This window comes from Euprymna scolopes, chromosome 5 (genome assembly GCF_053919585.1).
Source record: "Euprymna scolopes isolate OS-2025 chromosome 5, ASM5391958v1, whole genome shotgun sequence".
NCBI lineage: Eukaryota > Metazoa > Mollusca > Cephalopoda > Sepiida > Sepiolidae > Euprymna > Euprymna scolopes.
Genome location: NC_136486.1, coordinates 30,513,588 through 30,538,414, shown reverse-complemented (window position 1 = coordinate 30,538,414; position 24,827 = coordinate 30,513,588). Strand labels below are relative to the sequence as shown.

Sequence of the window (24,827 nt, the reverse complement as noted above, 5' to 3'; positions counted from 1 at the left end):
TAAGTCCCCAGACGTACCCCTCCACCGTACTGTATACCAATACTCCATGGCTGACTGGGATAGCTTCTGTACATTTATATCTGATCTACCTCTGCATTTCATGTTTAAAAATGATGTGTCCTCTATAGTATCAGACCTGACCGAATGGTTAATTGTAGGCATAGACCGATTCATACAATCTAAAAAATTCCAACAAAATCCAACCAGCCAGCCAGCCATGGGTCTCCCCTGAATGTGCTGCTGCCATCGCGCACAGAAATCACTTTTTCCATAGCTACCAATGTAATAGATGCACTGAGACTATAGCTGCTTTCAGGAACGTCAGCAACCACTGTAAAAGAGTAATAAAAAAATGCAAGAGAACTATATACCTAGTCTGTTAAATCCAAAGTAGATCAGCGGCTTGGTTCCCACCAGTTTTGGAAAATAACAAATAGGATCCTGAACAGAAGTATGCGTTCTATCCCAACCATTATCAACAGACAAGAGGTCATTTCGTCAGCGTCAGACAAGGCCAAACTATTTGCAAAGAACTTTGCAGCTAATTCTAACCTATGCGACGAAGGCCATCAACTCCCCATATTTCCTCCTATAACACAGAACAAGCTAAGTAACATACAAATATCTGTGCATGAGGTCGCCAAGCTAATAAAGAACCTAGATTCCAGTAAAGCAACTGGCCCTGATGGCATCCCAATTATAGTGTTAAAAAAGCTTCAACCAGAACTTGCTCCCATACTTACGAAACTATTTAAGTGCTGCCTTAAGGAGAAGTGCTTTCCGACTCCCTGGAAGACCTCATCAGTTTGCCCTGTATTTAAGAATTCAGGTGATAAGTCATCTCCCTCTCAGTACGGACCAATAAGTCTTCTGTGTGTCATGAGTAAGTTGCTGGAATCCATATTAAATAGAGAAATAGTCAACCACCTCAACAGAAATAACCTTCTTAGTGACATGCAATATGGTTTCCGTTCTGCAAGATCTACAGCAGATGTGCTAACGGTTATATCTCATAGGATTAGTAAATCTCTTGACAAAGGCTTCCTTTCCAGGACAATTGCTCTTGACATATTAAAGGCCTTCGACAAGGTATGGCATAAAGGTGTACTTCACAAGATCTCCAGCTACGGTATAACTGGAAATATTCTCTCTATCATTAAATCATTTCTCTCTGATAGGCTCATAAGAGTAGTGGTTGATGGACAAAAATCAGAGACCTGCAGTATTAATGCTGGAGTTCCTCAGGGGTCCACCTGGGCCCAACTCTCTCCCTGATCTACATCAATGATCTCCCTAAACACATACTTAAATCATTTGTTGACATCTATGCTGATGACACGACCATCTACGGCAACACATCAAAGGCTGTAAATGACAAAGCTCTCTCTGATTCTCTCTCCTCTGATCTCGAACGAGTGGTTCAGTGGGGGAAGACGTGGCTGGTTACCTTTAATGCATCTAAAACCAAACTCCTATCTTTACATCATCAACGCTCTGATCCCCATCTGGCATCAATTGAAATGGATGGCTCTCGTCTAGGAGAAGCCCCATGTTTTGACAAGCTTCTGGGCTTGACCTTCACTCCTGATCTGAAATGGAACATGTACATCAAGTCTGTTGCCAAGGTCACTGGAAAGATGGTGGGATCCTTCTACTGCTCCAGAAGATATCTCACTACTGATGCAATTATCTATCTACACACTCGAAAATATCCACACTAACGTACTGTACTTACAATAACCCTTATCCATGAGTGGCTTCCGGGCCTTGATAAGTGGTGACCACCTTGTAAAAAAAAACTACACTTTGAATTATTTATCTGCTAAAAATGTAAACAAATTCTAGTGTAAGCACAAATGTGAGAAAATTAAGGTCATTAGTCATCCTTGGTCTGAAAAGATTAAAAAATATCTATCTTACTTTTAACTAGAATCATTTCAATCACCACAATACCATTTACTCTTGGGGGGGGGTCATCTTAGATACACCCAAATTTGTTGAAAATTTTGTTCTAAGTATATTTATATACAACGATTTCATTTAGTAAAATGAGAAATATAATCGGTTTGTAAGACCTCATCCTTTTCTAGATAAAAGACCCCCCTATCATTTTCCAGTTCGTCCAAAATCGAAAACAAACAGATTGCTGTCTAAATGGGAGTGGGATCCGAGTCAGAGAAAAAAGAAAATAGAAGACGGATTATAAAAAATGGCGGTTTCCTTTCAAAATAAATACAATTTGAGGGAAAAGTCGAGAAAGATCACTGGACTGAGGAAGGTTTTTGAGTCTAGATTTTTCCATCAGCTTAAGATGGTCTATAGTTTGCCTATTTTAGTCACGTAAATCCGACATGCAAGTTATATTCATGCTCGATGAAATGTACGCTTGTTCTGAGAAAAGAGAAAATAAATTCAAAATTCTTCTTAATCAACGTTCTATTTCTTCTTCAAGCCGCCATCGTATTTTTCTTTTCATCCTCTTCCCAACTGACAGCAATCTCATGTGCACAAGATAAAATGTCACTCCTATCCAAAAAAAAAAATAAAATAAAAAGTCTTTATATTGCCGCCTCGAACCACAATAATTCTTAAATTTGTATTTATTTTATTTTTCGTATTGGATGGGTTCAAATGCCAGTACTTTTCCACAGAGGGCATACGCTACACATGGACGCCCATTGCTGTGTCTCTCCACACTATTACACTCCTCCCTGATCCCACGATCACATAGGAGACATCCCAGTGGCGGTCGTTTCTGTTGGGTATTCCTTTGCAGAAGTGAAGCTTCCTCGGCAGCATGTGCTTCCACTTCTGCCTCGTGAAAATCGTCCAGCTCGTTTCATTGTCATCGTATATTAACCTCTCTAGCCATAACTGGGCCATGCTACACCACCAGACAAAATAGGCCCACACTACACTGCCAGATGAAACTGGCCCACATTACAACGTTCATTCTAACAACAACAAAAAAAAATTAAAAAGTACAGTTACAATTATAACGTTAATCGTTTCTATAACTTAACAACGCGTGTCTCAAATGTCAGACTCGATTCGTAATTTAATCTTTTCATGACGACAACAAATTTCACAAAGTCCGTTATTCAAAATTCTTTATAGAATAACGAATTTCCGCAAAGTCCAACTTACATGTGCATATTGATGATTCTCCAGAGCCCAGCAAATTTTCATGAAGTCTGACTTTCAAATGCCTATTTAAACTTCTCCATAGCATAGCAGATTTTCACAAAGTCCTGCTTTTGAATACGTATTTTAAATTCTCCACAGCATGACGAACTTTCAAGTTGACTTTCGAATATGCTTTTAACATTCAACTGAATCGTATTTTAATATATTCATTTTACAATGATGACAATTTTTTCAAAAAATCCAACTGAATCCTATCAGTGATGCCAATTTAAAAAAACAAAACATGGTCTGACTCATTCTAGTTGCATCACCGTTCATCCATTTTCAAGCAGAGAGCTAATGCATCCCCTCTAGATAAACTAGTAGCAAGCTCATATCATCAACCTTCTGAAATCTCGCTACCAATCTCAGTTTCTTCAGCCACACAATCACATTTCCTTCGCCGGTAAATGGCCTCATCATAACATGCTGTTTTATATCTTCACCATAATAACAGCCAAAATAGCTTGAAATACTGTTTATACTTTTTCTCCAAGTCGTGTTCATGCTCGACCAAATGTTTGCTTGTTTTCAAAATTTAGGAAATTGGGAGATGCATTCTTTTGTGCATCTGCAAACCTATCTCATACACAAATTGATTTCAATAATCTCAAGATTTAGTTCCCCGACTTGCCCAATTGTAATCTCAGGAACTATTATGAGCATGGTGCAGTTGAGAAAGATACTAAACGTACCACCTGCAACATCAAGAGGAAATGATTACCAGGATAAAGCTGGTGTTCAGGTGTCTGTGGTCCAGATTAAGACACCATATGGAGGCCGTAGTGGAGGCTCAAGTGAACTGTATTTGTTAAACATTTTTTCATAGTTAAATACGTTAAATACGTTTGGGCAACGCTGGGCCGGGTCAGCTAGTTTCTTATATTCAAATAGTTTTAGAGATTATCTTAGTTGAGCATTATATAAATCAAAATTGAACCATTTTTATAAAAATATGTTTTTAAAAATTGTACAAGAAAGCAGAAAAAGAATTTATCTGATCTTTTTGAGATATAACAAGAAGGACACCCAACTTTGCCCGGTCATAAAATATACTTAAATATGATATTTTAATGTATTCAGATTTCATATTTATTATTATAGATCCAATTCTCTGTTGATTATTATATTGTACCCAATATATAGTAGTAATGCGGTCATAAAATATGCTTAAATATATTTTAATTCATGCAAATTTTGTACATTCATTATTATAGAACCAATACTCCATTGATTATTATAGTGTACCCAATATATAATAATGATTTCAAAAGTTTAAAAAACAAAATTAGTTGGGTGCTATCAGCTAGAATCGAAACCAAAGCATAGCATATCAGCCTTAGGGGTTTAAGTTTGAAAAGTTTCTCAGAAATTACACCACGAGGTTAAAATTTGAAATGGTGACAAACAAATTCAGACTTGTAGTATGATGATAAATAATAGTTTTTATTTCCAATACACATGCAACCTTTTTTTATATATAGAAATCGCTTCAGACAAGGCATAAAGCCAATTGATGTAAGGAGCTAACAAGGGCAAAAGATGATTGTTGCAAAGTTAGGAGATGCCTATTGGTCTTAGTCTTAAAAAAAGATCAAGGCTATAGGTAGGAGGAAAACAGTCAGCAGGAAGGTAGTTTCACAAACTTGCAGTTCTTCGAAAGAAGCTATTGAAATATGAAGTTGTATTACAATGAGGTCAAAACAATGAACAGATGGAGACCACTAGACTAACAAGTCAAACTAGCTGGAACAAAGGAAGCAGGAAACAGATCAGATAATTCTAAACACGTCATAATAGTATTTATAGAAAAGACTGAGACTAGCAGCATCACGTCTGTGAGGGAGAGAGTTCAGAGAAAAAGAGTAGGCCAACCACATTATAAATGTTTCTGCATCTAATCAAAAACCTTTAAATGGGACATAGATTCACCAATCTAAATATGAGAGCAGTACTCAATACAGCGTTAAAAATACAATCTGTTTAAAAATGTTCTATTTTACCTACAAATACTGCAGTTAAATATGTTGATACTATCAGAAAGTAAAGTCCAAAGAAAGAATTCCCAACCGTTATGTTCTACTCGCAATTCTCATTATCAAAATCAAGCTCACATCTGCCCAAAAAAAAAAAAAAAAAATGGAGAAATACGAAAACTTATAACAAAACATTTTTCAATAAGAAATAAGAATATAAAGATTATTTTCGTGTTTGTAAATGTTTATAGTACAACACGAGTTTGTGTAAAGAAGTCGAGTGAAGACTACGATGGTTAGAAGTCAATATGTTTATAGTGTATTAGACTATGTGGCATTGTGTATGTGTGTCCGTTTTCCATTGTTTATCTACTACTATAATTGAAGACATTCTTGCATAAATCTGATAGAGTACTGCTGTCCTATCTGGAGAGATGTTGCACGGAACACTCTTGTCTTGACAGAATACAAAATCAATTCTACAATCCTCTCGTCCTCCAGTCTCTTTCATGCAGGAGAAATGTTATTAGCCTTTCTACTGTATTGCAATGTTCATGATAGATATTCGACTTAGTTCCAACCTCTAGCCTAACCCCCCTCCCAAAAAACATTCATAGCAAGAACTCGTCTGGCTACAATCACAGCAAATATCTTTCCTTTCTCTCTCTCTCTATCTCTGTACCTAAACCAAATGGAACTTTCATGAACTAAGTTTCTTTCCTAGGACATCATATATATGAAACACAATACCACAAGGTTAATGCATTCTATATTATTATTTGGATTATTCAGATTACTGTTCTCCTCTTGTGTTAATCTTGCAACATTTTGGTTGAACTAATCTTCGACCTTCTTCAGGTGTATCTTGTTGAACTCTGGACTCTGTACAGAATTTCTAATGGAACCCGTGATTTAATTTACATGGTGGTGATGGTGGGGGGGTAGCATACTCTTTTTCCATCAGTCATGTCTGAGTAGAAGTTTTAAATAATTTCTAATTGTAATCTTTTTATTGCCTGCACCGAGGATTGAACCTTCAACTACCAGAACAGTGTCACTTAGAACTGAGTTTTACTTGGTACTTTATCCGTTACACCATGGACCCTTGTGAGTTCTGAAGTTACATTAGCCAAAGCATTTTGAGACTAACACTCAAAGCAGTAGTCAAATGAATCCAAATCAATGCTCATTTTAAGAATTCAGAAACATAATACAGCATGGTCATCTTCAAGTCTAATGTAAACAAATATTGGTAGTTGTGCAGAATTTGACCAAACATAACTGACTGGCCACTCAGAATTTGCTCGGAACATGACATCAACATCTGGCTTTTGCCGAGCGTCATCGATTGTCAAAACGTAACAACTCTACTCAAGGAAAATGCTGTAGAAAACATTTAAAAATAATAAAATGACCAGAAAAAAAAATACATAACGAAAATAGAAAGAAACAACAACCTACCGTAACAATTTCTATTTTATTTTTGTAAAGTGAAAAAAATAAACAAGTTTTATTTTTTTCAACCATTTTTTTGTCAAACAAAATTAATAAGATAGCCAATTTTATTGTTTTTCATATTTTTTTTAACCAAAAAATACATCTTTTTGTGTATTTTTCATGCATTATTGTTTTTGCCTTTTTTTTTTATTTTTGTAAGTAATATAAAAAAAAATTTTTTTAAGAATTTTTTTCTTTTCTTTTCATGAACAATTTTTTCTGTAGGTTGAGATTGGGCAACTGGTTTATTTATTCATTTTTTAAAATAAAGACAGCCAAGATATTCCCTTAGGATTAGACAGACTTTTCTATGGTTGCATCAGATGGTGTCAAAGTCGGGTGAGAAGAGATAGCAGATGTGTAGGAAACTTCGCCAACTGGGTGGCTTTGCAATATATGGCTTTAAATGGAGAAAAAAGGATCATTACCAAATTTCTGTCACCACATAAACGCGAAAAAATAATTGTTGAGAAGCTCCTGCGTTACATTCATTGTCAGCATTTCCTCCTGGTACACCTTAAGCCACATCCATCCTTTACGGGTCCTCTTTTGGTGATGAAGCACCTCTTGCCACAAGACGCGCAATTGTTCTTTGCAGCGATTAAATGTTTTGCTTGGCAAAATGAAATGACATCTTTCTGCGTCTGCAACTGTTGATCCAAGGTGGAGATATTCATCTTGTATGAAGTTGTTAGGAACGGCCGTTTGAGGGTGTTGTTTACTTAATTTAATGATTTTTTTCTTCCAATATTTTCCCCCAAAAATTCTTCTGATACTTTGTCGTGCATTGATTGACTGCCTGCCATCTTACATCAGATTACAGTAAAACCAGAGTGCAGGCAGCACGTCATGTTCTGAGCAAAGCCGAATAGACGGTTAGTTACGTCTGGTTTAAATTTTGCAAATATTTGTTCGGCCATTGTCTTTGCTAATTAAGTTCATTCCATGCATTGTTTCAAATCTTCTTGTGAGACGATCATAATCCAAACAATAATATTTTAACCTTTATCCTCGAGTGGCTCTCGGATCTTGATAAGCGGCGATTCCTCAGTGAAAAAATAAAAATATAAACAAAGTTTATGTTCGAAAATATTTCGTCAGGTCAAGTTGAAATTTTAGAAAACCAAATGTGAAAAAATATTTTATTAAATAATGAAATCTTTTTTTTACTTTTTCCTGAAACTTTCGATGTAAAAAAACAAAAAAAAAAAAAACTATTTCAAAGAAGACTGTTAATTTTTTTTTTTTTTTTTTTTAATATTTTAGTTATTTAGCTGGTGGTATTAACCCGGAGGGGTCAACCTTTTGTAGAGAAAGAAAATGATACTATATATTTTACTTTTTAGAATCATTTGAGAAAAGGCTTTTATTTTTTTTTCAGACTTATCTTCATTTTCATAGTTATTGTTTCACAATGTTTCGGCCAACTATTCATATGGCCTTCTTCAGGTGGTTAACCACGATATGGGATAGGAATGCTGAGTCTTGTAACTATCTCTCCAGTAATTACTGTCTTCCATAGTTGTTGTTGTTGTCTCGCAAAGTTTGGCCAACTAATCCTCTGGCCTGCTTTGGGTAGGATTGAAACTGCTATCTTCAGAGAATGCTCACCTAAAACCGCAGCGACTCAGCGCCTCTGTCCACTGTGCCGCAGAATCTGAAAAGCGAACAAGCTGGGATTTTTTGGTCTTATAAATACAATTTTGTGTTCTTATCTAGTTTTCCATTGTCAGGTCCGTGCTGAATGGTATTATATATATCAATACACAGAAAAAGGATACGTCTGGTATTATTGACGGTTGCTGTCAATAGTCTTTTTTGAAAAACGTGTCTTACACAGAAAGTCACAGAAAAAAAATGAATTTTAATCATGCAAAAAATATTTAACATTTGAAGTAAAAGATGTTTACACACTTTTAGTTTTAGAAGACACTTATTTTGAATAAAATTTTTAAATTTCTCATTTAAATTTTATTTAACACTAGCAGTTCAACCCGGCTTTGCTCGGGCCCTATGCACTGTTTATAACTTGCCCTACATGTGAATACATGTGAATACACTTTATGTAAGATTTCAAATGTTTAGACCCAAATTTGTCTGAGTAATTTTGTTGAGACTGCAGAGGTCAATTTTTTTTTTTAACTTTAACCCCAATTTTGACCCCTTAGTTTTTGGGCTCAAATTAAATTAAAATGTGTGATCCATGTGCAAGTAACCTACATTTAAAATTTCAAGTGTTTAGACCCCAAATTAGCATAGGAGTTCGGTAGAGTTTTCAAAAGTCAAATCGTTGAACTTTGACCCCTTCACAGCCAAATTTCTGTCTGAAAACCGATTAAAAAGATTTTCCCAAATCTCAATAATCCTTATGTCAGATCTCGAGTCTCTAGACCGAAAATAGACAGAGTTATTTGGTAGGAAAATACACACACACACACACACACACACACACATTTTTACTTTTACAGATATATAAATTTGATTTTCTCGAATTTAAAATTACAAAATAAAATATTAATAAACAAGATGGTAACTATTTTCCCAAGTGATAATGTTTATAAACGTTGTAAGTCGGGAAGCAATAAAAAAAAATGTATGTAGTCATGGCTACATGCATAATTTCATAAACAGAGCAGAACGATTTTTCATATTGAAACAAAAAAAAAAAACGAAATTGTACAAAGTCACAAGAAGGTGATACGTTACGCTACGTTTACTATGAAAAAAACTGATGAATAACTTTGGCGAAAAACATCTATAAATATCATTTGATGGTTGCCTATAAATTAGAACTTGGAAATACTTTCATGAAAATATACATTAAAAATATGTATACAATTATTAAAAATATCTACAGCTGTAAAAGATATTAGCAGTCATGTATCTTCACTGAAATTTGTAAATGAAATTTGACAATTTCTTGGTAACGTATAGTACACCCCCACCCCAATAGAGGAGGTTATGCCTGGAAGAATGGTCTCAGAACAAAACATATAATACACTACTTCTTCCTCCCTAAAAAAAGGAAGTAATGCCTGGGAGAATGTCTCATGATAACAGCACATATACTACACTATCCTCACTGAATTGAGCATTGAAAGACAGTACAGTTAATAGAAGCAATAGTACAATTTTGACTTCAGCCAGACAGATACCAAATCTACATAAATATGTGCAATGTTTGATGGCAAAATATATTCATGTTATTGAGCGGATTGTCTGTTGGGGGGATGGTATCATGACGAACAAATATGTATCTCTTTAAAGGTATCACTGAGGAATCGCCACTTATCAAGATCCGAGAGCCACTCGAGGATAAAGGTTAAAATATTATTGTTTGGATTATGATCGTATCACAAGATTTGAAACAATGCATGGAATGAACTTAATTAGCAAAGATAAAGCATGGGAGAATGGTCTCATTACGAACGCATATACACTACATTACGTCTCCAAAGGAGTAGATAATGAGTGGGAGGATGGTCTCATAACACCAAAACAGATACTACACGACTACCCCTACCCCGAATTCAGCATCGAATGATAATATTTTCGTCTAAACCAAAGTAAGCATTAAAAGATTAGGCACTCATATAATGAAACACTTTGATATACTTTTCTATCAAAAATAAATATCCTCACCAAAAATTAAGAAAAATTAGTAGAATTTTAATTAAAGATAAAAATCAGTTTTTGTATTTTGCCAACGTGCCATTTATTAGTTAAATTAGCTAAATGGCAGATTGATTTATCTCCCCTTGTTTTACAGAATTTCTGCTCTAATCAAGGATGGATCCGTAAAATACAATAAAACTTATTTTTTTATATTCAACTAAAATTCAGCTTTATAATTTTTCCTAATTTTTCGATGTAGATTCTTTTTTTTTTTTTTTTACCTGATCCGTATATCAAATAGTTTTTATTTTTCCTGTTAATTTATTTGAAACTGCAATTTTCACCTGTGCCCAATATCCAATACTATATCAGCACCAAAGATTATACCATAGTACAATTTATAAATCTAAGTTTCAAATTCAGAAAGACAGTAAAACTACTAATAATATAAGCAGCATTTTCTGTTTGTTGTCTGTCTGTATTTTGAAGTTTTTCAAGGGAGATAATTACATGCAAACTTCTCAGATGCTACACTTTATGAAAGCAGAAAAAAAGGTCGAACTCTTTCTCATTAACTCCTCTTAACTCTTTATTTTCCACAACAACTCTCACCCTTGTACTTGGCTGGCAGAAAATGGTTTTTCTTTTCCACGACTTGCTTGTAGCAGTAGAACTTTTCTTCCTCTGCCAACTGACAACTTGCACGAACAAGACAACGTCCAAAAACCAAAAGACACCTACTCGAGAATAAGGGTTAATGAGTGTACAGTAGTCAATGGGACAACGTCAAAGTAATCGTTAGTAATGGGAATTGGGTAAATTGGATTACTTAAGGAGATGTCTCATCAAGAACTTGTTTATGTTGGACTTGAAGACGACCATGGTGTAGTCAGCTGGAAAGCAGGAAAACGGAAGAGAATTCCACAGGCGTGCAGTTCTAAGAAAGAAACTTTGTTCATGGAATCCATGTTTAGGTTTAGGCACAGATAAAGAGTGTGGAAAATTATTGATAGCGGTTTCAAGTAGACGAGTGTTTTTTTGTGAAAGTCAGGTCAGAAGGAATCATAGATTGGAGCTCAGATAAGCATTTGCCATGAAAATAACGATAAAGCAGAGATATGACGTTTCTGAATTTTTGAGATGAGGATTGGTTATTTGTATTATTATTCATTGGACTACAGTTCTCATATCTATAAAAGCAAAAATGTATGTATGTATGTGTGTTCGCTTTTTCTGTATGTCTACAAAAGGCTTTTTTCAGAGAAGCGGTCGCTCGCTTCACAATTTTTTAAAACTTTTTATATCACATATAAATCGTAATATCTCACAGTTAACAATGAAGCTCACCTGTCTATTTAATTTGCCTGATTTCGGGAAGATAAATATTCAACATTTGTTGCTCGCCGCATGTGGGTTAGTCTTTTTCCTATAACATCTTGGGGAAAAAAAAAGCGTTCAGCAGTAAATGAAGTTACTATCCCGCAGTCAAACTTGACCTCATTAACTCATTAAAACGGGCACCTGCTAAATCCAAGTAATTAAATAAATTCAAACATGTTTCCGTTAGCATCTCGCGGTGGGGCAATGGTTAACGTCGCACATTTTCTTTTTTCACACTTTAATTTACAACTTTGCCTCAATGGTTCGGGTTCGATCCTCATACACTCATTTTTTTATAACCCCCCACCCCCCACCCCCACCCCCTGGAGTTTCCACACACACCTCCAAACACCCGGGCAACGCCGGGTACCCCTCGCTAGTAATACAATAAAGCAGAAATAGGCTCGCAATGTCTCTTCTATGGGAAAGAGGTTGCAGGGAAGAGAAAAGGGCATCCTCCACTAGACAACAAAGTCTATTTTGAACTATGTGAAGACAGGATATGCTGCTTCTAGGAGCTCCTGCACAGATGTTGCAACTATTCCATCCTTGGACATACTTGGCTCTTATAGAACGATCCCACCATCTTTACAGCAGTCTTGGCAACAGCTTTGATGTACATGTTCCATCTCAGATCAGGAGTAAAGGTTAGATCTAGAAGCTTGTCAAAACAGCCTTCCTAAGACGAGAGCCTTTCATTTTAATTGATGCCAGACAGGGATCAGAGTGTTGATGATGGAAAGATAGAAGCTTGGTTTTAGATGCATTAAATTAACCAGCCACCTCTTTCCCCATTGGTCCACATAATCAAGATTCATATATCTATAAATGTATATAGTGTGTTAACATATAGTTTTTAAATAAATAATTTGTATAAATTATTTATTTAAAAATATTCCTTATATTATGACTGCATCTATAAACATGGCATATATAGCTTAATCATATTAACACACTGATTCTTACTAGATCACCAAAGTTAAGCAATTTTGAGGTTGATCAGTAGCAGATGAATGACCAATTGGAAATACCAGGTGCTGTATGTAGGAATATAATGACACCTTTCTGCAAGAACTAAAAAAAAACTTAAGTTCTCATCCCCCCTAGCCAGAATATGTATGTGACGCTTCTGATTTTGATATTCTCATGATACTGCCTCCTTTGGAGGAAGCCAGTTCAACCTACCTAGTGTGAGTGTTGCTGGTTATAAACCTTGCAAAAATATATGATTGGCGGGAATATATTTTTGCTAGTCTTCATTAATGGCAAAATGTTTTTTGTTGTTGTTACCGAGTGGAATGGATCGGAAGATGGTATCATTACGAACGAACATAGTGATGGAACGATTCAAAAAATTTTTCCCGATTCCAATATTATTCTATTCTAAATTCCTTATTCCAATATATGATGACTTATTTTTTTTTCTCTTGGAGAACTGTCATCGTTAGGCAATTTAGTCACCAATCAACTTGCAGGGCGTATTTATTTCATCTGTCCTCTGAAAAATTACTTCAGATCCTTTTGGAAATTGCAGAAGTAATCAGAGAGTTTCCAGAAAGAAACCAAAAAAAGACGCCCTCTACTTCTCCCCCTGCTTTCATCTAAACTCCCAAGCATCACCTCTCTTCACGCGAAAAAATTAAGCAGCTCATACACTGTCAGCAGTCAAAAAATATTCATCTTTCGTTTCCTCACTGACACTGTCCAACTTTCAACGTATACAAAACGGTACCGTACTCAAATAGCACTCACCCTGTGCCGAGCATGCGTGGAAGTGCACAAGCATATGAGTTGGACCTACCTGTGGCGAAAAGTGAACCCAGAACCTTTCAACTGCAAATCAAGTCTACTAATGAGCTACATCCATCTTACCCCGAAGCAACAATTTAATTTCGCCCAACAGCTATAAAAAACAAGCTGATAAGTCATTCATGGGTGGTTGAAAAATATTGCATTTCGTATCATGGCGTGTTGATTCGATGAGACTGTTCGGTGGTGTGTCGATTCGACGATATTGTTCGGTGGTGTACAGATTCGACAATATTGATTTGTTGATATTGTTCGGTGGCATGTCGATTCAGGGGCATTGTTTGGGATTACTAGGAGTAATTTGTGCAGGACCGATTTAATTGGCTTCCTATGGAGGAGAAAGTTTCATGGGAATATCAAATTTACAAGCACTTCGTGGTCACTTGTATATCCCTATCAGGAGTGATGACGTTAATTCATTTTTGTTCTTGCAGGAAGATGTTGAAATGTTCTTGCAGGGAATGCCAAATGGTTGTAACTTTAATAAATACTGTTCGCCGTTATTGTAAAGAGGTTTTGTTGTTCTATTCATATGGAAACCGTTTTATCTACAACTGTCTTCAAGGTCAAAAACAATAGCAAATGATAAGTGTTAGATGGATATGTTGTTATATTTTGGAATCCCGGGCATCGTCAAGTAACCTACCGAGGCACTGCAATTGTCAATTGAAATCGAAATATCCATTAAAGAAAAAGAACGTTTGGAGAAAAATGTTTTAATAACAAAAAGAATGTATGAGATACATAATTACAGTTAGGAATTTAGTTTTCATAAACAATGATTTTAATAATTTTGAAATTTTAGAAAACAATAACAAAGAAAATTTAGGTTAAAAAAAAACGACCTGGAGTAAGGTTAGTGGTTTGAGTGGTGACGCCAGAGAATCAAACAAAGGAATAGTTTGATTTATACACGTAGACCAGTTTAGAGAGAGGCAGTGAGAGAGTTAGTTTGGCCGGAGTTGGGGCTAACTAGCAGTAAGTTAGCATGGAAGATATCGTCTCCACGGTCATAAACTTTGGTAGAATGCAACTTTAGCATGATGTTGAATGTAGAAAAAATCGTAGTGTACCTGGTTAAGGGCTGATGTCATTTGCTTGAAATGAGAAAGTCTTAAACTCAAAACCCGACCGACATAAGACAAAAATGTGTCTTATGCAAATTGAGACACAGTTGGGTTTAGCAATATAAAATAAAAAAAATATAAAAAATATAAGATATAAAAAATATAAGATATAAAAAATATAAAAAGCCAGCATTTCTTGAATTGAGACGAGTTTCTTTTTTGTCGACTCGACACAGTAGAATGGAACATTTGTCGGTGAACTTGGCGAACATAGAAAATAATTCTTTTTTTTCTCAACTTAAAACATTCAACATTTTCAGTTTATTATCTTTCAGCAATGGCGGGCAAGATTTTTGATGCCCAGTTGATTTAGTGGTGCTGCAACTGATATGCCCATTATCAAGTGGATCGAAAATGTGGAGCTTGTGTGTAAGCTTTGCACTATGAAAAATGTCAAGCATTGAGATTATGAGATGGAGCTCTGGCGATATACAGACAACTTAGTACGGAGCAGAAAACAGATGCAGAGTAGATCAAACAGGCTCTTATAACCACATATGCCACTGATGTATTTAATGTATATGACCAGTTTGTCACTCAACAACTTCGCCATGGTGAGACAGTGGATGAGATTTTTACTGAGCTGCAACGCCTAGTCGGTTTGTTAAGGGATTGTTAATATGTGCATTCGTTTCTGGATTACTGCAACATATCAGACGTGCTTCATCCAGCATGGAAACGATGATTGCAGAACAACTGTTAACCCAAACAAGAGCTGTCATGGCTGACAATGAAGGCCCTGAAGAATTGGCAGCCGCTACTTTCACCAGATGAACACTTTCAGAATCATTGACAGTAAAAGAATTGCTTGCTCAAGTGTGGTGGTCCCAACCACTTGTCAAAGCACTGCTTACAGAATTGGCAAGAGTTGCCAGACAGATGCGCAAAGTCCGTAGTAAGATATGTTAGTTCAGATGCAGTGGCCTTGGACATATAGCAGCGCAGTACCGGGAAAATGCAGAAGGGGAAGAGGCATTAGCATTAGTCTCCTCCCAGACGAACTGAACACTAAGAAGCTCACCTCCATCAAAATACGTGTAGATGGGCAAGAATGTACAGCATTGATCAATTCCGAGTGTTTGCAGACTCTTAGTGAGTAAAGCCATGTGTCGTTTTTGGAAGTGGAAGTTAACAGGAGTTTGTTCGAACATGTTTTTTCCTCATATACACACACATATGTACACACGCAAATACGCACAGACACATACATATATTCACGTTCACGTATATACACTCACATTCATGTGCATGCACACACATGCTAACGTACGCACACATATGCGCACATGAACGCGCACATGGGAAACGTCACTTCCCCTGAAAGGAATTCCAGACATGCGCAGTCAGAACACTCACCCTGATATAAAAGTCAACAACAACCATTCAACTTCCTTTTTCTTCCCTTTTTGCCTGGGTTCGTCAACGAGACAAGTTCACGTCCACAGCTCTTGGCTTGGAGACTTTTCCACATGGACGACTGCTATCATGAACGCGCTGCTTTGCTGAGGCCAACACACTCTCTCTCTCTCTCTCTCTTTCACTTTCTACATGCGTGACTGCCATTTCTCGCCCTCTACTTCATTCCTTTCTTTTTCACGCATGTAGTCGTCAACGACTGAATGAACACTTGTTTCACCTTAAACCTTTTATTTTCGACAGAAAATAAACGACATGTTTATTTTATCCAGCAATTGAGTTTTGTTTCCTTCTTTCCATTCGTTTCATTATTTTCTTTTGTAGCGAGTTAGGATATTTATATCCTGGTCTGCAACAAGTTCTAACAGCTGATGGAAAGACATTGAATTGATGAGGATATGGCAGAATTAATGTAGAGGTTGGTAAAGTTCCAGCTGTTGACATTGAGGCATTAGTTGTGGATAATCAGCTGTTGGGCTTTGATCTACTATTGGGGATTGATGCGATCAAGAAACTCGGAGTTTGTTTCACTGAATTAGCAAAGCATGTTTTGGAAGCCTAAATAGATGTGCTGCCACCTCAATTGTCGAGCCAGACTTTAGCATGACTTATGATTGCATTAACAAGGAATGGACTGGATAGTGAAAATGGGAAAACGGTCACTTTCCCAGCGAACTGAGTAACAGTGTACAAGAATAAGGGATGCTTAAGAGAACGAGATCCAACAGCAGTAGCAGAATGGATGGCTGGTGCCATATTTGGAAGAAGAACTTGGCCCACCCAAAGGTCTATTTCCCTTAATGGCGGTCATACAGGAACGGAAGCAAATGGTACATCCAATGCTTGACTACCGGGAATTGAACGAATTTGTAGATGCTTTCACTGCCAATACAGGAGTGTGTGCACAGAAACTAAGAGAGTGGCAGCGACAAGGAGTCAATGTGTCGCTTATGAATCCATGTCGACAAGGCGCTATGTCCATTTCAAACAGTTATTTTCAGGGCCCAGTGCTTCTGTCTTGGGATTTGGGTTGAATGTGGTGCCACTTATTATGAAGTCTGTTATGTGGATGTCACTCAAATTATTTTCAGTCTTGGGAGGAAATTCAGGAGATAGGTGGCTTTGATCGTATAGGGTTGAGTTTGCTGCAAAGCTTTTGATGCTGATGAAATCACTTTAGGTCCGTTGATGATGGTATGGATAGAAGGTGCAAATCTGTTCAGGATCTTGTTTGTTATTCACCAAAACTCTGTTCTACTTTGGACTTGATGGTCGGAGCATATGCCTCACATTTTCTATAATACTTTTGCAGTGATTGCTACCAGTTTTTTTTTTTTTTTTTTACAAAGGAGTCACCACTTATCATGGCCCAGAGACCACTCGAGGATAAGGGTTAAAGTGTGTATAGTAGTCAATCGTTAGTAGTGGAAATTTGGGAAATTGGATTACTTAACGGGAACTGCTCATCAAGATCTTGATGGACTTGAAGACGACCATATTGTAGTCAGTTAGAAAGTAGGCAAATGGAAGAGAGTTCCACATGCATGCAGTTCTTAGAAAGAAGCTTTATTCATGGAATCTACGTTTAGGTTTAGGCACAGATAAAGTGGGGGAAATTATTGATAGTGTTTTCAGCTAGACGAGTGTTTCTTGTGAATGTTTGGCAAGGAGGGATCATAGATTGGAGCTCAGACGAGCACTTTTTTCTTTTTTTTTTACATAGGCATCACCACATTATCAAGGCCAAATATCTATTACATTTAAAGCAATCTTTATTTGTGTATTATTTTGCTTATTTCTACATATGTCACCATATTTCTCTACAATCTCTCTTTAACTTGCTTGGTACTTATGCAGTTTACTATGGCAACGCTCCAAATCTATAAGGCTCTCGATCGAAAGCAGATAATTACCGACATCTATATGTTAGACACTGCCTTCAGATCCAACTCACTCAAAAAACAACAAATCAGCAGCACACGAAAATATTTTTTGTAAAATATCAACTGTTGATTGGATAAGAATGTTAATACAGAAATTTCATTTCAGCCAATCAAAAAACATAGAAAATATACACTTTGACACTTTTTAAAAAAATAGCTGTTACAATATTGGCACCATGTACTGGGAGCCACCTAAATTGATACTTGATGTAATGAATATAAGTACATCCGGGTTTCTCCTCACAAGAATATGATTGGCTAGTTATGCCATAAATACAGACTGGTAGAGCAGCTTGAGAGGGGCATGGAAAAATATACCGAATGCCTCACATTTAAGGACATACCAGCTATCACTGAGAACACTAGATTACTTAAATACCATAGTCAAGACCACTCAATTATTTTAAACAAATATATCCCTTTTGCAGGATATATCAATACTTAAACTAAGCCTTGGAAATATTGGTGCTAGTGCACTTATTTATCCATGCTATATTTTAAATAGTATTTTCAAGTTCCATTAAAGTTTGATGATATCTGTTTTTCTGAAATTGTAAGGTTAATGTACAGAATAGGTACAAAACACCCTCCCCTCTCCATGTTAAGAATGGCTTTCCAAATAATAACAGTATTTCAGCACGAATCAATAAGTGCACTAGTACCGAAATATTTTATAGTTGCCTGAAAAATGTTCAATGTGTGAAACTCTTTGCTTTACCACCAACAACAGACTGTCTAGTCCCTATATCTCCTCCTGTATATATAATATTTTGATTGCAGAAATTACCCTCTGGACCAAATTACAGTAGGTTTGCAATAACGGAGGCCACATACAATTTTATTATGTCTAAACTATTATCCATCATCTTATGTAACTTTAGAACACCGTTATATACACATTTATTCGTTACAATAAAATACTACATTCTCTCCTAGGAGAAACATCATCACAATGATGCACACCTTACAAGGAAGTAGTTATTAATTTTCCCTCTAGAACTAAAGTACTAATACCACCACCAGTCTATATGGGGTACTATTACACACATTATACATAAACGGCCCTGTCTGTTTTTGTAACTGGCTCATAAACTCATACACAAACCATTACCTTTCCTTTTCTATTTACCAAAATATAACAATTTTCCCTCATTCAGTTCTGGGTATTCTTATTGGCTGCGAGTTCAAAAAGCACTTATTCTGGATTGCAAACCTACATAAATAACAGAACATGTTGACCAGTAACAAACATGGCCGCATTATTAGAACGTAAAACATAATTGTTTTTTTCTTTTCCTTTACTTCTTAATTATAATACTTAATTTACTACATTGCCTTGCAGACCACTTTCATTTCAGCATAAACTACAAAGCATGAACTTACAGGTTTCACTGATCAGTGAGAAAGATTCCAAGGAACCAAATATACACGGAGATACATACATTATATATATATATATATATATATATATATATATATATATATATATATATATATATATATACACACACAGTGAAGGAGGGACACTATATATAAGAGAGAGAATGAGAAGGAGGGACTGATAGAGAGATACAGAAGGTAGGAGAGAGACGTGACTTCTGTACTCATTTTATTTGGGTCACTAATTCATTCATGCCTAGCAAAACGTTGTTATAAGCATTATTTCGAAGACAGTAAAGTGACACTTACATGGTGACCAAGACGACAAAACTGTTTACTTTTTCTTCGCCTCCTTTTCCACTTAACGTTGTGTGCTTGAGCCTTGCCAGTAACTTCTTTTTTGTTTTCCTTTTTTCATTTGCTTGACATGGTACTAGATGCTATTTGCACTTTCCCATTGGGGATTACTTAAGTTTTCTTTTTCTTTTTTTTCATCTGCCGAATCGCAAGGGTAATAACTAATATTCAATGTTTTGCTTCTATTTATAAACCCACTATTATATCCTGTTTCAACGATATATAATAATATGACAAAATACGCCGAGTCGGATGCGTAACAAAAAGGGTTATTAGTACTTCGTAATAATACAAATACAAAATGGCTACTTGTTTTTGAAGTTAGATAAATGTAAATGAAGGTAAAAAAAAAGGAACTTAGCGTGTGAGAGCTAAATGCTTGTCCCTGGGAAGCTTGGTTAACCGGAGTACACTTGTAGAGTGTAAGACGCGAGACTGGTAGGACGCAAGGCTGCAGGGCAAGACTGCAAGACTAAAACGTAAGACTAGACTGCAAACAAGACAAGACGCCCCTACCTTAAAATGATAGTTCTTTTATATACCGTTTCATATCCGGTTCGATAAGTAGTTATGTCCCTTATAACACCCACATAGGTCACAAACCAAAATACAATTATAGTTTGCTTTTATGTATGTATAAAAAATACCTGAGTGTAATTTAGATACTTTTAATTATGTTTAAATGTAAATACGTCACAAACCTATTTGCTGGGAATATACTTCTTTCAAAAATACATATAATGACCAACCACTCCCCCAATCACAAAACGAGGTGTTTATTCTAAAAGCCGTTTTTAACATAGGGAGGTTGGTGGTGTCCATTTCGACAGCCGTTCTTAACGTGAGGAGGTAGTAGGTTGGCCTACAACAACAACAACAACAGAAGTACTTTGATTTTTTTAGGTGAGGGGCATACTAACACTGGGCAACACTGGTTAACGCGTTCTGCTTGTATATAATAAAAACGTTGCAATTTTTCCCTTCTGAACCAAAATAACATAGGTTTTCAAAAACATACAAATTTATTATGTCTACACTATTAGCCACTATCTTATTTAACTATAGAAGGACATTTTAGACACTTTAATTCGTTATAATAAAACCCTAGATTTAATCCTAGAAGTGACATCACTATTGCAATTAGCATTAGAGGAAGTAGTTCCTATTTTTCCCTCTAATTCATAACTGCTCTCATTGCCTCCACTCTTCACCGTGTAAAATTACATGCAGTAGTCTTATATTGCCCCTTCACCCTTATTAACTGCATCATAAACTCATAGTCATATCGTTCACTTCCAATATGCAGATTCAGAAAATAATGATTTCTCCCTTGGTAAATTTCACCCTTTCTCATTGGCTGCCAGCTGTAATTCTCTTATTCCAGAATTAAAACCTTCCACAAAAAACGAATGCCCACGCATGTCACAACATGGCGACTGCAAGACAAGCATTATGCCAAATCTCTCTCTCTCTCTCACACACTATCTCTACAAAAAACTACACACATTATTCCTTTCAGCACTAATTTCTCTCTTTAAAATAAACTTGACGAAATATTCCTTTTATTCGTTCTCATATTCAACCATAATTTTTGTCTTTTTTATACTTTTTTATTGTACAGAGTGAGGCATTTGATTTTTCGCTAGAACAACGTGCTGTTTCTCTCTTTCTCCCCCCCCCTCTCTCTCTCTTAAAAAAAATTGATGTTTTACAGGTTAATCAAGACATTAAAACATGAAACTGTCGAATAAAAATTATATTGTACTTATCCGTTATGGAATAAAGTTCTCCGATAAAAAATATTACACTGAATTTGATCACATAGTTTTCTTTTTTTTTATAGCGAAAGAAAAAAATTATGATACCACGATCAAATTTAGTGAAACTTTCTTTCAGAGAACTTCATTCCATAACGGGTAAGTACAATATTTTTTTCCCCAATATTTACATTTTTATGTGCATTGATTAAACTGTATAAGTACCTTTTTTAACTTACGGTTACTATGAACTTAATACATACACAAATCGTTTTCCAATTATTTTATTTTATATTTGAGACGGAGGGGCGGTTGCGTTGCACTCATCTTTTGATCTCAGTTAATGGAGGAGAAACCCTTCATGAGTGAGACAATTTGGATTTTTGGGTGCTAGTGCACTTACTGATCTGCGCTATTTTTTAAATCGTATTTCCAAGTTTTATGATATGTTTTTTTTATTCAATTGTAAGGTTAAAGTATAGAATAGGTACAAAACACTCTCCTCTCTCCATGTTAAGAATGGCTTTTTAAATAATAAGGTTATTATTTCAGTATGGATAAATAAGTGCACTAGTACTGATTTTTGTTACTAACCACAACGCCCCTTTTTTTTGGGGGGGGGGCTGGTTACCCCCCCCCCATAAAAGTCTACCTCATGTCTAACTCTGCCCTCGTGAGGAGGCAAGTAAACAAACAACAAAAACAACAACTCTCTCTCTCTCCCCCCCCTCTCTCAACACTGATTAAGTGTGTTTCCTTATATACTCTGAAAGTAACAAACATTGACCACTACCAAGGAAGAAAGTAAAAGAACACCATTTTCACGTTATTCACTTTAGAGGGAGGGGGGATGATTTCCATACCGTCCGCCCAGGATTCCTGTAGGAAGAAGGGGGGGATAATGCATAATTAAATTTACGGGGACCTATTTTTTGGGAGGAGGGGGCTATGTTACTTTTTTTTTTTTCCACTTTTCGGCTTCTACAACGTTTTTTTTTTTAAATTTTATTTTGGCAGGGTGGGAGAATTTTTACGTTAGATCCAACTCCTAAATTTCCTTGCGAATGACGAGTTTTATAAGTTATTCAGTATACTCATTAAGACAATGTCATTTATATTTGGCGTAGACAGGTACTTTTTAAGATATCTGTTTGTTTGAATCGCATCTCGATGTCTAATCGCCCACAAAGTCACAAGCAATGTCGACCTTCTGATAAAAAAAAAATGGAAGAAGTTGTCTTCCAAATATTTAAAGAAAACTTGTGCAAATTTCAGGAAACATGCTAAGGTAGTTATTGAGAAAGGAAATTTTACTTTACAAAGCCGAGTTAATTTAATTCGTATTGTGTAAAAGCTTTCGGCTTTCTGTTCCTGCTTACGTCACCACTGCAACTTTCTGGATACCTATTCCTAAAAAGTAGATTTAATCCAACAGTATGAATAATAAATAACAAAACTTACCTTAAGTTTTCGTAGCAAATCCCTGCATCTGGTACGTATGTCATCGAAAGGACACATAAGCGAAAGTTGTACCAGATGCGGAATTAAGTCTTGGAGAAGAAACTTGGACGTGTAACTTTCGGTCATGTCTTTAGGATTAGCGTATCCATCGTGCCAATTCAAAATACAATCACTGATTTCGTCCAAAACTTTCGCCCGTTTTTTATCATCTTTAACACCAAGTCGGTTAAAGAACACAATACTGTCGGCATTACGATAAATGCAACTATTCCAATCACTCATAATTTTTACGTTTGTTATTATTGTTGCGCAAATGTCTCTATATTAACTTGTCCCTCTTAAGGGGGGGGTAGAGTTAAGCACAAGGTTGTGCAAATATAGTAACTTACAAGTGAAACGACAAACGTTCCTTGGGACGAGGGTGTTAAACTACTAATATATGAAAATAAGTATAATATAATTACAAAGAACAGGTCTGAGGTTTTAACTTAAACAAAACATCTTCACATCTAACCAAGTTTTCCACATTTTAAGCAAAAAAAAAAAAACAAAAAAAAACCGCGTTCGTTGTCAGAAGTGCGTGCGGTGTCTGCAGTTAAGACGAGGAGTTATAAACCATTACTTAAAAACTTATTTTTATTTTTAAAAAGAACATGCAATCTGGTGTTTTGTTTAGTTTTTGTTAACTCTAAGAATATATATATTAAAAAAATGTAATAAAATTACTGGTGCTTATGCACTTTTGTTACCGCGTTATTTTTTTAATAGTATTTTAAAGTTAAATTCAAGTTTTACGATATCTTTTTCATCAAATTAAGTGAAAGTAGAGAATAGTCAGAAAACCCCCTCCAATCCTCATGTTAAGAACGGCTTTCTAAATAATAACTTTATTATTTCAGTATGGTAACAAAAGTGCATAAGAACTTAATTAGAAAAATAAAAACAAAACAAAACGGGAGATGAAACTTAATTTTTAAAAATTAAAGTTAATTTTAAGTAAAGATAAACTTGTATTTTTCATAATAATAATAATAATAATAAAAATAATAATAATAACAACAACCCGACTTGTAATTTGTGGAGTCTTGTTGTTACTCAGACTCCAGGGAATACCACTGGTTATTGTCAGTGCGTAATCTTTGATGATGGCTTGTGTGAGAACTCCTAGCGAGTACACAATAATAAACAACTAACTGGATTTACCTGTGGAGGACTTGGAAAGAAAAAAAAAAATCAAAATATACTTATGTTCACAATAATAAAAAGTATTTTAATATAATTAAAAATTCGTTCTAGTTTTTCCTTGTTTTATTTCAATAAATATTCGATTATTTGAAAATACAATTCAATCCGTATTTATCAGAGTTAGGCAAGAAACGTGCACGCACACAAGAGCACCTGTTTTATAGTTGTCATTGATGTTTATTTTTCATTCATAAGCTTCCTCATTAAAATTTTTTAAAAATAGTGTTGACCTTCTTTCAGTTCAAACATTTCATCAGACTTCACTGACAGTGGCCTTGTGCCTGATTTTGCTTTATATTCACGAAATTAAATATATAAATCAAGGTGTAGTATACGTTGTTACTAAACTGTAATTGCTCTGTCTTTTCGTCGGCGAATGCGAAAATCGTTCAAGACTGGCGGAATATTAAATTTTCTCTAAATTCAGAGTACTCTTTTTAAAGGGAGCTGGATTTCCTACTATTAAAAACTGATCTTGTGCCTAACTGTCCTCATGAGGAGAGAATAAAGTCTTTGATTTGTCTCCTCTTTTCCCTAGTATAATTCTTCCAAAAATAGAAAGAGAAAAATACTTCAGGTCAGCTAAAGTGTACTTGTGACAAATCTTTAAAAGTTTTTTAAACTTTACTTACGATTTATTTGTTCTCATCAGTGGAATGTTAAGTTTTCAAATTCGAT

The 24,827-nt window shown here is 35.6% G+C and overlaps 1 protein-coding gene across 2 annotated transcripts in view; it reads right to left on the bottom strand.

Annotated features, from left to right (window-relative positions):
* Positions 1–23,457, bottom strand: part of LOC145276760 (uncharacterized) — a 286,556-nt gene extending 263,099 nt beyond the window's left edge. Inside the window, exon 1 of one of the 2 annotated variants that reach the window (XM_080128010.1) lies at positions 22,905–23,457. In XM_080128010.1, the coding sequence (XP_079984136.1) occupies positions 22,905–23,186 (282 nt within the window). In that variant the 5' untranslated portion in view covers positions 23,187–23,457. The remainder of the gene's footprint in view (positions 1–22,904) is intronic. The other variant, XM_080128008.1, reaches the window with a different exon arrangement.
* Positions 23,458–24,827: the final 1,370 nt, after the last annotated feature.